At 34.6% G+C, this 15,662-nt stretch overlaps 2 protein-coding genes across 2 annotated transcripts in view; both read right to left on the reverse strand.

The window, feature by feature from the left end:
- Nucleotides 1-6,896, reverse strand: part of LOC125668043 (maltase-glucoamylase-like) — a 34,099-nt gene extending 27,203 nt beyond the window's left edge. Inside the window, exons 1-6 of the mRNA XM_048901778.2 lie at nucleotides 5,599-6,896; nucleotides 2,777-2,925; nucleotides 1,868-2,042; nucleotides 991-1,087; nucleotides 693-805; nucleotides 351-476 (exon numbers count right to left, since the gene is read on the reverse strand). Of these exons, the coding sequence (XP_048757735.2) occupies nucleotides 351-476; nucleotides 693-805; nucleotides 991-1,087; nucleotides 1,868-2,042; nucleotides 2,777-2,925; nucleotides 5,599-6,060 (1,122 nt within the window). The 5' untranslated portion in view covers nucleotides 6,061-6,896. The remainder of the gene's footprint in view (nucleotides 1-350; nucleotides 477-692; nucleotides 806-990; nucleotides 1,088-1,867; nucleotides 2,043-2,776; nucleotides 2,926-5,598) is intronic.
- Nucleotides 6,897-12,026: 5,130 nt separating this feature from the next.
- LOC125670265 (cell cycle checkpoint protein RAD17-like) overlaps nucleotides 12,027-15,662 on the reverse strand; it is a 28,737-nt gene continuing 25,101 nt past the window's right edge. The window contains exons 17-18 of the mRNA XM_048905350.2: nucleotides 15,259-15,310; nucleotides 12,027-14,361 (exon numbers count right to left, since the gene is read on the reverse strand). Of these exons, the coding sequence (XP_048761307.2) occupies nucleotides 14,178-14,361; nucleotides 15,259-15,310 (236 nt within the window). The 3' untranslated portion in view covers nucleotides 12,027-14,177. The remainder of the gene's footprint in view (nucleotides 14,362-15,258; nucleotides 15,311-15,662) is intronic.

Below are 15,662 nucleotides of genomic sequence, written 5' to 3' on the forward strand. Positions count from 1 at the left end.
ATTTTAATTCAAGATATATATCTCTCGTCTAGAGAGATATCTTTTTAAGTCAGAAAGAATCTCTAATTTAAAGATATACCTTCATTAGAATTTGTATGAGAGATATCTCTAAAAACAAAAGAGATGTATCTAAATTAAAGAGATATTTCTCTAAATTAAAGAGATGTCTCTTTTTAATAAATATAAAACGGCTTGTCATATTTCATGAACAAAAAACTAGTTAATCGAAAGAAATGCTTTTAAAAAACTTCATTTTCATTTAATTACATGCTTCAACCATGCAGTCCTGTTAGAGAACAAATATGCTTCACTAGCTTTAGAAATTTTAGTATGTATTAAACACCACTTACGAAAGGAATACTGGCGTTTCTTGTCCTCTCTACCACCTTCTTCATAGTCTGTAAATTGTTATAACCATATCTACACAGTTGGAACCCAAGGGACCAATACGGAGGCAGGAACGGGCGCCCCACAGCCTGAGGTAGAGAAAAAGGTATTTGTAGAACGAACAGGAATTGCTGTAAAGTCCCTACTAGCGGAAACCGAGTTTAATATAGATACAATGTACATAAACTACACTCAGAGAAAATTATATTGGAAAAGTAGTCTAAAAAAGTAGTCCTATAAGTATAAATACTCCTTTTTCTACTACTAAACGTATTGAAGTTTCTTTACTAATTCCATACTCTGACCTTTGTGTACTGTTGGATGACGTTTTCAGGCGTTGGTCCTAAAAAGATGTAGAAATCCAAAACCCCGCCAACAGTTCGGTAGGTCAGCATCGGAAGAGGTGTGAATGCATAATCTGGCAAATATTGCAGTACATATGATACATATACATATGATTCGTCATCTAATTCAAAATATGTTACAAGGCACTTTGGATTATCAAGACAGTTAAAATTACATTATCAGAAGGATTGAAAATGCCAGGATTTGATGAATTGCAGGGGTGCTGCGTGGTGAGTATTTGGGGCCATGTTCCTTTACCTTGTGCATTGCTGTTGAGCAGCAAAACTCCATGTGTATTCCCATCTTCTTCAACACACGTGTAGAATGGGTGGACCCCGTATAGATTAAAATGGTGCTGAAAATCATTTTATTTGTATCAAAATAACTTTGAAGGTACCTTGCGCATGGTCAGAATCAGCCTCCCAAGTATATCGTTAAAATACTAATCACTAACCAAATGCATCTATTGTCACCCATTAAAGTTTTTTTAACAGAAGTTTTGAAATGAAACATTTCCGGCTTTCTGCTCACTCTAGCAAAATATCAAGATTTATGACACATTAAGACTTCTGCATGGATGATACGGACACTTCTTGTGTTGCATAATATAACTACCGCTGCATGGAGCCGCAATGCGTTCGTGTAACTACCGCTGCTTGGATCCGCGATGCGTTCGTGTAACTACCGCTGCATGGAGCCGCAATGCGTTCGTGTAACTACCGCTACATAGAGCCACAATGCGTTCGTGTAACTACCGCTGCATGGAGCCGCAATGCGTTCGTTGCTTATAAATTAAATGAACGAAGTATCCTTTTACATATTTCTCCCACCCAATTTTTTTTTAGGTGTCAATGTCAGATAATAATGGAATTCTGCTCTTTTTATTCTACATGCCTCCTTACAATGTAAACACTTTAAAATAAAATCTTCCTAAAATAGAGTTACCATGGTTTATCTACCCTGTCACTTCAATAACACATGTAAAATAAAACCCATCACATGTAAAATAAAACCCATCGGCAACCAGAAAGCCCGAAACATTCTATAAAGTGGTTAATCTTTCAGTTCAGGGAACTTTTGTTTCCATGGAGAGATGAAGAGAGAGAGAGAGAGAAAGAAAGAGAGAGTAACTAACAATTCCTTTTGTTCCTTGGTCACGTGAGAACATTGGCCACTGTTGGTTGTTCAAGTTGTGCTTGAAGGACTGATGGACATTCTCTCCAAATCCATACACGTTAGTACTGGGAAGCCGAGTCGAAAACTGTAGGAACTGATTAGTTAAAGTCAGGCCACCAACTGAAGTGTCCAGTCTACAAAGAAGATAAAGATTGTTTAAAGTCAGGCCACCAACTGAAGTGTCCAGTCTACAAAGAAGATAAATATTGAGAAAAACAGGACATCCGTTTTGTCCAATGGAAACAATCCTATGCAGTATTTGATCTGCTGAGTGTAAACTGCCAATACATTTTTTTCTCTTTGAATTGTGTACAACGATGAATCGTGTGATACAAGAAGTGGACCCAAAATCTTTGAACGACATATTTGAAAAAGAATTGGTTATTTATCAATGAACGCATTGCCCTAGTTAAGATAACAACCAAAATCTCTCACAAGTATTCTCAATTTTCATGCAAAATTTCATTTACGTGCAAATATTTCTTAAATAATCGTATATTTAATGATAATTATTTATTTCCGCCGCGGTGGTCGGTAATAGAGCGTTCGACCCGCATGCGGAAGGTCGAGGTTCGAATCCCGGCCGCGACAAACCGAAGTCGTTCAAACAGGTAGTGACAGTTCCATCGTCAATCGCTCGGCATCAGATATGAATGTCACGGGTCCCCGGAGATGACTTTAACAACAGATGTCTCGTGTCACCGTAGGTGTGGCACGTTAAAGAACCCTCACTGCTCAATGGCCGTAAGCGCCGAACAAAGGCTTAAATTTGAAGCTCTTCACCAGTCTTGGTGACGTCTTCAAATGAGCGAAACATTTTCGAGAGAGACGTTAAACAAGATACAATCAATCATACAAGAATACTTACAATACAGTACCGGTGGATTTCCTGATCAATTTGAAAGCAAACTTTTCTTTGTCCACGATCTTGAATTCGTATTTGGGTTCTCTAGCTCTCCGTGGTGGAATGTTGATGTTCAGAGGGACGCTATATCGTTTCGATTTGGCGTCATCAAACTGAATATTGAAAAAAATGAGGCAGTTGTAGAGAAGCACTAGTACATGTATACATGTATGTCCCTGTAAATTGCCATTTTCTTAATTTTCATTGTAATTTAAAAATTCTTCAGTGCATACCAAAAAATAAAAAAAATATATCGGAGAAAAAAACCCAAACATTTACCATAGTTTTTCCCCATAATGTGATCCCATCATAAATACACAACTTACATCAATTTCATGAAGATTTGTAGGAAAGTTATGGTGCATTTCAAAATTTCTATGTTACTGGATTCAATGAGAATCCAGATTAAAAAAAAAATTAGCATGGGCAAGTTCAACAAGAGGAAAAATACTACAGACATGTATTTCAAAGGTAGAAAAGCTTGTAAAACTATTTATAATTGCACAAACTTCTTTTTAAAAATGACTACCTCCACCCACCCCACGACCCTTAATACCGAAATATTCTATCTCTCATTCTGAGATTTTAATGACTTTTTAAAAACGTTCTTTATAATTTATAAAACACATGCATTGGTACCAAGGAAGTATAGCTTAACCGGAGAAGGCCTGATACGTGCACTGAGTGTAAGGAAAATACAAATGCAGTTCCTCGGTGGAATGTGTCGGGCAAACACGCGATAATGTTACACCCCCTCCCTGTCTTCGGAATGAGATAAATATTTTAACAATTGGATATGGATATCTCTGTCATTTGTGTCTACATTTAAAATCAAATAATTTTAATATTCATTTCTATATACATGTAGTTCCAAAAATGCAAAATCACTCTGTGTATTCTGTCAAAAGTGGGTCATTGGTCTGCTTGTCCGGATAAATTAGAACTCCAAAATCAACACATGATTGAGTGGCAGGGGTAGATAAGACACGTTGTGTGTTCCTTGCACTTATTTTTAAGTAGTATCACTTTGGACTTGCAAAAGAGATTTGACCTCTACTACAGAAACACATGTTGCTTAACCATAGTAAAAATACTTCTTGGCCTGATTTGACTTTAATCTATAAATTACTGTATCCATATACACATTGTATATTGCAAATCTAATAAACTTAGATTATGAATATTCAAATTCTATCAGCTGTGTGAAACTCAATAGTGTAACTCCAACTGTAAAGCGAGAGGTACAAGATAAAGTAAAATTTTACCCAGACAGACACAAGATTAAGTGAAATTCTACCCTAACAGACACAAGACAAAGTGAAATTCTACCCTGACAGACACCAGACAAAGTAAAACTCTACCCTGATAGACACCAGACAAAGTGAAACTCTACCCAGACAGACACCAGACAAAGTGAAACTCTACCCTGATAGACACCAGACAAAGTGAAACTCTACCCAGACAGACACCAGACAAAGTGAAACTTTACCCAGACAGACACCAAACAAAGTGAAACTCTACCCTGATAGACACCAGACAAAGTGAAACTCTACCCAGACAGACACCAGACAAAGTGAAACTCTACCCAGACAGACACAAGACAAAGTGAAACTCTACCCAGACAGAAACCAGACAAAGTGAAACTCTACCCAGACAGAAACCAGACAAAGTGAAACTCTACCCTGAAAGACACCAGACAAAGTGAAACTCTACCCAGACAGACACAAGACAAAGTGAAATTCTACCCAGACAGACACCAGACAAAGTGAAACTCTACCCAGACAAACACCAGACAAAGTGAAATTCTACACTGACAGACACCAGACAAAGTGAAACTCTACACTGACAGACACCAGACAAAGTGAAACCCTACCCAGACAGACACCAGACAAAGTGAAACTCTACCCTGATAGACACCAGACAAAGTGAAACTCTACCCTGACAGACACCAGACAAAGTGAAACTCTACCCTGATAGACACCAGACAAAGTGAAACTCTACCCAGACAGACACCAGACAAAGTGAAACTCTACCCTGACAGACACCAGACAAAGTGAAACTCTACCCTGATAGACACCAGACAAAGTGAAACTCTACCCTGATAGACACCAGACAAAGTGAAACTCTACCCTGATAGACACCAGACAAAGTGAAACTCTACCCTGATAGACACCAGACAAAGTGAAATTCTACCCAGACAGACACTAGACAAAGTGAAACTCTACCCTGATAGACACCAGACAAAGTGAAACTCTACCCAGACAGACACAAGAGATAACAGACACAAGAGATAGTGATATCTACGTCCACCCTGTTTTACATGTGACACAAAACATGCGTATTTATTAATTCAGCGATAATGAAAATTTAGAATAATAGTTCGGCAGTGTCCAGTAAATCATATAATTGCTTACGTAAAGATATAATTCCATTTACACGTATTCTGAATGTTTGGTTAAACCATCATATTATTCAATTTATGAGTACAGTGTAATGTATAACAAGACAAAAATGTAACCTTCTATGAAGGTTACATGCCACAAACCTTTTAAACGATGAACAAAGACCTGCATGGTATATAGAGAACAATTATCACTACCAATCTCTCCCCGCGAAACATAACAAACTGTTATAACAATAATAGAAGGGAAATGTACATAGAATCATTTAGCATAGTTTTAAAAAACTCAATTTCTTTAAAATATGCTATCTGTAAATCATATATACTTATCCATTCATTGACAAAATGTTGTTCTTAACAATTATCCGTGCTCTCACTACATCACCTTTATTCTCAACAGATCATCTCCTCTTTCTTCCACTTCAACAACAGGTTCCAGAAAATCAGGACTTCTATCACCGAATGGACTTTTCCCTCTTTTACGTAAATACGTGATGTTCTTCGACGAAGTTATCGACTCCTGCACAACGGAATAACCGTAATCCGAAATAGCGGGATACACACAACTCGCAGTTGACTGTTCTTGCACAAAAACACAATTCCTTCGTTCGCATTCTTCTTTAGTGAGCTTAACAAATTTCCCCTGGGACTCGGGTAAACAGTCAATTCGCTGGTGAAGTTCAGCCGGGATAGCTGGCACGGGGGGTTGTGTGGGGGATGTAATGGGCCCGTCCTCTCGTTTATCGGGCTCGTGGATAAGGTAGACGATCGGTATGATGATACAGGTAAGGACGACGATGACAAGCAACACTATCCCCACCCTCTCCTTGCTGCATCTTTTTGCCATCACCCTGCAGGAAAGGATACCCCTATCGACCTAACCTTGCGTAAATGCACGAGTATGTCCTTCGCTTTAACAGCTTTGCTTTATTATGATATTTGTTTAGTTGGATAATACCAACCCAGGAATTCGGAGCCTTATCGTTCACTTGATAGCTCCTCCGTGATCGTTATCTGTACATTTTGCAATTATTTCATAAAAGAATAAAAAGCTGCACATTTTAACCTGATGGTTGGTTTTTATCAAATCATATTATAAGTATGATGTAAATGCGTTCAAAAAAGATCTAACGAAAAAAAAAAAAAAAACCTTACTGCGAAGTAGACAGTTGTTCGAGCATGACATAGTAAACAGGAACCGCATTATATATACATATTTACACTCCCGTCTACAATGTGCGTCAATATTTTTAAATTGTCACGTATGTGAAAAAAATAATTAGCATATTATGAAAATCTGCCTCGCGTGGAAATCAAAACAATTCCGACAACACACACAAGCATTTTTCAATCAGTTTTATTAATGAATAAATGCCTTGGTTGTTAGTATTATTATAAACAATGAACGCACTGGACACCTTGTATATATATATATACCTCGCGCCTCTCCGATGTTTGGTATAACAAACATGATATAAACATTTATTTTTTATAAGTAAATACATATTAAAAGGTCAATTCTTTAATCAAGATACATAATTCATTCAGTCAGAAATGCAGTTTGTTTAAAGCTTGCAAATTTTTATTTACTAATACTATTAACAATGCAATTAATTTAATGCGCGCAATAATTCAGAATTGACGATATCATTAATTAAAGAGATCTTTTATTGAATTATTGCGCGCATCAAGTGACATTGATGATGTCTTCAAATGGTTAAAGATATTTTCAATTATTTGAGTTTACATTGTATGTTGAATTTGTGTTAATTCGGGCTCCGTGCAGTCAAGGCTAGCTTTGAATGATAGGATTAGTTATGAGTGTAATTATCCGGTAGGGGATAGGCGAGACTTGCCGATCTAGCGATCACATGAAAAATAATGAATAACAAATTAATACTAGTAGATAAAAAATAAACAACAGGTGTAATGATTAAATCTTGTTAGAATGGATTGGATTTTGATAATGAAAAATTCATACGCTTCCTCTTGCCTTAAATTCTACTTCTACCCATTTCTTCTTTCAGATACAGGTCTAAAACACAATTGATTCTGAAAATTTAACGTATCCTTCAGAAAATTCAATGATTTTCTGTTTGTCAAACACACGGTTTTCAATCACGTATTTATATTTTTAAATATCCAAAAGAAGTTTTCCGCACATTAAATGATATAAGAACATGTTTAGATTGGTTTTCATGGTCTCGGGTGCTAAAAGACAACCACTAGTAGTTTTACCTTTCGCAAGACACAAATTGATTTACCCATGAGTCGTAAATTCAAAATACCGCCAATCCTTTTAATTGGAAAAGGAAATTCCAAGCAGGTATAGAAATAACTTCCTTGTATGGTTTTATAAGAAATATAATGTGGTATCCTCTGAAATCCTTTATTAGCATTTTTAAATTTGTTTTTTAGTATCGCATGTGTTGAGGCAATTTGTTACATGAAGTAATTCATTTTTCATAAATACTCAGATTATCTATAGCCACAGATCTTGAACTTTGACCCTGCAAACTTCTAGATTGGACCCTTTCTGACAGAAGCATGCAATATTTGGTCAAGATTGATACCCAAATGCATGTTATCCATACATCAGCATTTTCATACAATTTCAGTCCATCTTAGCACTTTGACCTAGACCTTTAACTCTGTGACCTTTACTTTCATCCTGTCTGCAAGATATATGCTCTACATTTTGCTTAAAATTGGATGTTTTATTTGAATCAGTACTAGTATGTATACAAACCTGGGCCCTGTTGTACAAAAGAACGCACAACTAAGACTAGAAATATTACATAGTTCTAAAAACTCATCAACTAAATTAATTGTGTGAGATTATACTTATATGAAATTGAATATTAAATTCTTATTATTCATATTAATACCACAATTTAATAAATGTCAAGAATGAATTGCAAAAGAAGATTTTGGTCTTAATCATATGTTCTTTTGTAAAATGTGTCCTCCTTTTCAACAAAATATCAATGAATTTACAGCCACTGTGACCTAAATTGACCTTTGAATGAATAGGAATCATCTACATATACTTCCAAAATGTCGTAATCTAAACAAGTTTGGTCAAGATCTGTTAATAATCACAAGAGATGAAATCTTACTTAAATTTGATGAAAACATTGAATTTTAACAATATCTAACTTAAAGAGATATCTCTTTTTACATTGATAGAGATATCTCTTTATGCTAGAGAGATATATCTTTCTTTTTGAGAGATATATCTTTAGCTTTAAGAGATATCTCTAAAAGAGAACAAGATATCTCCCTAGCATAAAGAGATATCTCCTTTGTTTAAAGGGATATCTTTTTAGTTATAGCAACATTTCTTTTCTTTAGAGATATCTCTTTTGGTCAGATATATCTCCCTAGCATAAAAAGATATATCTCTCTTATTTAAAGAGATCTTATTTTACAAATAGTAAAAGGGCTTGCCATAATCTCTTAAAGAGATATCTCTATTACATTTTCTGAAAGAGATATTTCTTTAACTTTAAGAGATATCTCTTGCATTGGTAAAGAAATATCTCTTTAACTTAAAGAGACATCTCTCTTACTTAAAAAATATCTCTCAAACTTTAAGAGATATCTCTCAAAGTTAAGAAATATCCCTCAAAGTTAAGGAGATATCTCTTTAAGTTTAAGAAATATCTCCCAAAGTTAGATATATCTCTCAAAGTTAAAGAGAGTATTGAAATGGCTTGCCATACTGAAATATTGTTAGGACCAATAACTTGTCAGAAAAGTAACATACATATTAATATGGCAACACCATTTACAAGTCTTTAAATCCTCTATTAAATAAACAGCGACATTGTGTACAAAAACAGAAGCCAATCTGAAAACATGGACTTGTCACCTATCACATGATTTTTAGGTGAACCAGTATACAAGTACCTAAAATTGAAAATTGACCATAAAACAATAAATTAAGTTATGCATGTGTAGTGTCGAGACATAGAAATCTGTTGCCAGAATTCAGCTATTTTTCTTTGTTTGTTCAGTATTGCAAAGTTTCCCTCCACTAAAATCAATAACATACTTTTATCTCGCAGGAGTGTTCACTTGGTGGATAATGCCTATTTGTTTGTTGTACTTGATCACTCACTCAAACCCCCCTATATTAACACACCTTTTAGCATCATATGGGTTACATAAATGTGATAACAATCCAAAAGTAATTAATAAAATCTGAGGATGCTTAGAGTATTAACCTATTTATCCATCTGTCATTTAGTAGTCATGATGAAGATACATGTACAAGTTAATGATTAAGATTCACTGTAAATTTGTTATAATATGTGTATAACTTATGCTCTTTATACCTTGATCTTTACGAGACAGTATTATGGCAAAATTGACATGTTTGTATATATCCCCCCCACGATGGAAATCTTGTCCCTGTGTTAATGTGATTTTCCTCTGCTACATGCAGATCCTATAATGCTGCATTCAAAGCATATTACGACGGGATAGACTGCAATTGTATGTTCAAGAATCAAGCAATTTGCCAACATGCTGCACCAAGACTGGTGCAACTAGTCTGCCCATTATGTCCTCCATAACTCGAGCAGCTTTCCAATGCACTATGTGCTCTCTAAGACTCAAGCAGCTTTCCAATGCACTATGTCCTTCACATCTTACCAATGCACTACGTCCTTCACAACTTACCAATAAATGCACTACGCCCTTCCAAGACTTGAGCAAGTTACCAATGTGATATGCCTCCATGATTTAAGCAACATACAAATGCACTACATCCTTCCAAGACCCAAGCAATATACCAATGTGCTACGCCATTCCAAGACCCAAGCAACATACCAATCACCTACGTCCTTCCAAGACCCAAGCAACATACCAATGCACTACACACTTCCAAGACCCAAGCAACTTACCAATGCACTACACACTTCCAAGACCCAAGCAACTTACCAATGCACTATGCCCTCCAAGATTCAAGCAACTTAAGAATGTGCTATGCCCTCCAAGATTCAAGCAGTTTACCAATGCTGTGCCCTCCAAAACTCGAGGAATTTACCATTGTGTACTACACTCTCAAACTCGCTCAGCTTATAAGCAAAGTGATACACCCTTTCAAGACATAGAACAGCTTACTAATGTGTTAATTACATCTTCCATGACTCGAGTAGCTTACCAACATGCGGCAACTAAATCTTGCAGCCTACCACATAAATGTCAGACAAATGCACAATGACCAAGCTTCAGAGAAACTGGCTGAAGGCTCAGTTGAGCTATTGAAACAGAATGATAAAAATTACATGTAATTGCAATTTAAAAGAACTGATTACATTAATACTGAAAACTTTGATTGCACAACAGTAAGATGCACCCAAGATAATAATTGAGAAGACATTTGAGTATATAATTTGCTTCTTGTTAAAAACTGTGTACATTCAATGTTATGCTAATCGGACTGACTTGTGGCAAAAATGTTGACAGGTACATTCAGTTCACACTTTGCAAACACTTCATCCCTTCCAAGGAATTTAGTTCCTTGTTGGTTATCCCCTGTAGTAAAATCTAGGTTAAGTTACATTTGCACTAGGAACATCACTTCATATCACCATATCTTACACAAGGATAAATAGAGAATTTAAGGTTACCAATTTCTAAACAGTCCTGTTGATGTGGAGTGGATGATACTCCATGGAGGTTGGCAAGATTTTCTGAATGACTAGGGAGAAACTCTTTCACAAATGCAAACAAGGAATGGATCCTCTTACCTTGTTTTAGAAAATATTGGAATGTTTTATATACTTGGACATTTGATGTATATCAACACTAATCTGTCTATATCAAAGCAACAAATACCTTCAAGGTACTTATCTAACAGAGTGCTCAAATAAATGCATTACATTCTAATTCAACTAGCGAATGTTTATATGAAAAACAAATGTCTCCCCAGCTCCCCAAATTGGAAGTGCTTCAAAGGAAATCTCCTCCCCTTAATGTACTGCATGATATGGAGGAGAAAGCATGAGCAGGAACTATCATTATGAACTCCGATAAGCCACATAGAAGTGTTCACAAACTATTTTACACCCACCACACCTCAGATCCACTATAACTTTAAGGATACCAATTAAATCCTCCTGTCCCTACAATATGTACATCTGCAAATGGCATTGAACTATTGTACAAAATATCAAGTCTATCAGATAAGTCATATAGGAGGAGAAGCATTCACAAGCTATTTTACATCCTCCACCCCTCTTAGATCCACTATAACTTTTAGAAAATTAATCGGATCCTCCTGTCCTGACAATATTCACATCTACAAATGGCAATGAAGCATTGTACAAAGTTTCAAGTCTATCCTACAAGCCATATAGGAGGAGAAGCATTCACAACATTTTGTGACAGACAGACCGACAGAAAGTACAAAAACAATGTCTCCCCTGAAAGAGGGGAGGCAGAAGAAAAGGTCCCTCTGTAGATTTTAGTAATAACCACTGTAAATATTTAGCACCTATGTCCTAATGAGATCAATGCAACATAAACAACACATGACTACATTGTCCATTCACATAACTTGGTTGGGCAGAGTAGAGTTTCAAAACGACATTTTTCACTCATTTTGGTAAAGAGAGTTTATATAAACCATTAAATTTCCCATACTAACATGTCAATTGACAATACTTTTTTCAGGGTGTCAATATTCACTCTTATCCTTAAACACTTGCACTATTTATACAATGTAAACTATTCAAGTATAAGAAAACTTCCAATGTCACACTTAAAATGGGTAATTTAATACATGTAATAAAATGCAAGGCATTTCTGAAAACAATGATTTAATAGGAAATCAACTGTATTTTCATAAAATAGCACTCTTTGTAATCATCTTCCAGATACAACATTTACAACAAAGTCCTGAAAATCAAATTGGTTGTTAGATTCTGCTACATTGGGTAACTCAACAAACAAAATAGTTTGTTTTCCATTCTGCATTCAACTGAATAATCTACGAGTCCCATACAATCCACAAATTCTCATACAATCTACACATCACCATGGAGCACCAAATTAACATTAACTCAAATCACTGAAGATATCTTCGATTATCAGAAGACATCATCAATTCATTTGATGCACACAACAATTCAATAAAGATATCTTCAAATAATTAATAATATCTTCAATAATTGAAAGCATTAATTATCCTGCTAAATTGATGTGCGCAATAATATTGAATTGTTGCTCTCTTCAAATGAATTAATGATATCAACAATGGAATTCATGCGTGCTATAATTCAAATGAAAAGAGCAATAATTCAATTACTGCGTGCATCAATTCAATTAATGCGTGTAATAACTAAATCATTGCTCTCTTCAATTGAATTGCAGCAAGCATCAATTCAATCAATGCGCCCAATAATTGAATTATTATTCTCTTCAATTGAATTGATATGATGAGTAATAATCATTAATTAAATTAATGCATGCAATTTTTTTTTTAAGAGAGCAACTATATAATCAGAGATATCTTCAATTCAACATATCCACAATTGAATTAATTATCTCTTTGATTGAATTATTGCTCTCTTTAAAAGAATTGATGCATGCATTAATTCCTTATACAAAAGCATTGTAAATAATTAAAGATATCTTTAAGGGAATTAAAGAAATCATCAAATCATTTATACTGAGCTCCAAATCAAATTTTCTAACACACTAATACGTGTATCAATTGACTTGATGAGAGCAATAAATGAATTGATGCACACTTTACATCAATTTAATTAGTGTGTGCATCAAATCAATTACTGCTTTCATCAACTGAATTGATGCACACATTAACATAGTTCCACACTCCTGTGACGTCATAGGATTTTGCAAAGTCAATGATTTAATGACAGGAACATAAATTTTGTTGAAGCCTTTTTCAATAGTTATTGTAAAAAATCTTGTTAGCCATAACATATTTCAAAAGTCTTAGTTATATTTGAAAAGTCAATGATATGTTTCAAAATATTGAATCCAAGGACAATAACTCTGTTTTCATTAAATTATTTTATCAAGTTCATTATGCAATAGATTTCCTTTATTTTTTACTAACATTTTACCAAGGTGATAAGGAATCATTATCTGTGTCTTTTCATGAAGGTACATAAAATTTTAATCCCGAGTGATTTTGAATAGCTCAACTGTATGGTGCCAGACTTCATTTTTTTATGGGGGTATACATACTCTGGAAGTTATAGATTTGAAATTATTAAGGAAAGGTATGGATTTTTTTCCATAAATAACTATAACAGATGTACATCTACTAATATAAACAGAAAAAATGATATGTAAACCATGCAATAAGGAAAATGCGTCCACATTTGTTTGTTTTTTAACATTTTGGAGAATAACGCCAATTCAATAATTTTGCACATATCATTCTAAAACTTGATGAACATATTGAAAATGACATGTGTTTTAGTTATTGACATGTTTCCTGATAAATAAATGCAATTCAAACAATATTTTGTTGTTTTTATTTTAAAATAACAACAAATAACTGTTTCCAATGAATTTCATAAAAATCTACATAGGGGTATACGACTTCAGTAGTGTCTGTAATGAAAATCAATATGGAAATCCTTAACTGTTTTGCCTTTTTTCATTACTCTGAATGTTAATTTATTGATTCCAAACAAAAAAATGCTACCTAAACCCCAAAATTCCAGGACTAAGGACCCACCTTAATTCAATTATTGTGCATGAAAATTGAATAGATGACATATTCAACTAATGAAAGATATTTTCAATTATTTGAGTTTATTTTAAATTTGGCACTCCATACATCATACAGTCTGCAATTTCTCGCATAGACTCCAGGTCTTCATACATATCTGCAAGTTCTCATACAATATGCATGTCCTAATGATGTGTTGACTCTCACAAATTATGTAATACATTCATAATGGACTTCAAACAGAATCAGTCATCAAACTCTGTAATTTCATATTCTTCCTCCTCTTCCACTGTTTCTGTGACAACTTTTGATTGGCTATCAGAAATGTTATCATCTTCAACCCTTGCAGACCATGTGCTCCCTATACAAGTCTCATTCTCTGGCGAGTCTTTATTTAGCTCTAGATCTTTCTCATCCAGCTTTTCTGATCTACAAAATTTAAAGTTTCTATTCATTATATAAAGTACTTTGAAACACTATGGCCTCCAAATATGACCAGATTTATTTCCCAACACTCCTTTGAACCAACCACATAAAATCATCATTCTTCAGGTTGTTTTATAAGAAATTTTGGTAAACTGGGGGAAAATCTTTAACTGGATGTAGGGAGACGAGATAAAAACAGAATCGAACAATGCATAAAGAAATGAATGCTAAGGTTTTAACAAAGTAAGGAAAATAAAAACACCCTACATCAAGTGTTACATGTGCTGCAATTATCATCAAAAGGACTCCCTTTGTATAAACTTAATTCATCATGCAACAAATGACTTGGACATAAAGAATACCATGGACTTGAATAGCCTCCTGGGTACAATTGAATCCTAAAATTCACATCCACCAGGTCTTAACTCGATATTATGGCAGCATGAATTACTCAATTTTGAAAAGCTTACCAATTACGTGAATCTAAAAAAATTTATTTGAAAATTTCTTCAAGTTTTGAAAAACACTGAAAATCTGGATGAAATGCTCATTATTTTTTGTACAGATTGCAATATGAGAAAATCCTTGCATAGTGAATTAATCATGTATACAATTGTAATTCTAAACCTAACTTTAAAACTAAAATTTTTTACGGCATTGATTACTTCTTCTTATGAAGGGTTTTAACTTTTGCTGAAATATTATAAGCTATCCAGTGAGTGATCATTTTACAGTATAAATGTATAGGCATTTACCAATCCCGTCATTCATGGGTAGTCTATTTCTCTCATTCACTTGACACAAAGGAATCTAGTGACAAGAATCAACTTTACTAAACCTCATCATTTTAAGATGACTTTGAGATGTACAACATGCATATTAGAACTATTACTAACTTACCTTAGTGTTGCATTTGAAAATTTGGTTATTTCATTCATAAATGAAATTTGACCTGGAATAAAAGAAAACAAGCATTCTGTGAGTATTGCTTCACAATATATGCTTCTTACCAGCCCCCAAGTTAAGTCGCTCACATAATATTTTGTTTGAATAGGCTTAAATACATCAGTTTATGTATAATGATAAAACAAGAGGCCCATGGGCCACATCGCTCACCTGAGTCACCTTGGCCCATATCTGAAGACTTTCCATATATATCTGCATGTAAAACCTTAGTCCCTATTATGGCCCCCAACCTACCCCTAGAGGTCATGATTTTTGCAAACTTGAATCTACACTATGTCAGAAAGCTTTCATGTAAATGTCAACTTCTTTGGCCCAATGGTTCTTGAGAAGAAGATTTT

This window comes from Ostrea edulis, chromosome 4 (genome assembly GCF_947568905.1).
Source record: "Ostrea edulis chromosome 4, xbOstEdul1.1, whole genome shotgun sequence".
NCBI lineage: Eukaryota > Metazoa > Mollusca > Bivalvia > Ostreida > Ostreidae > Ostrea > Ostrea edulis.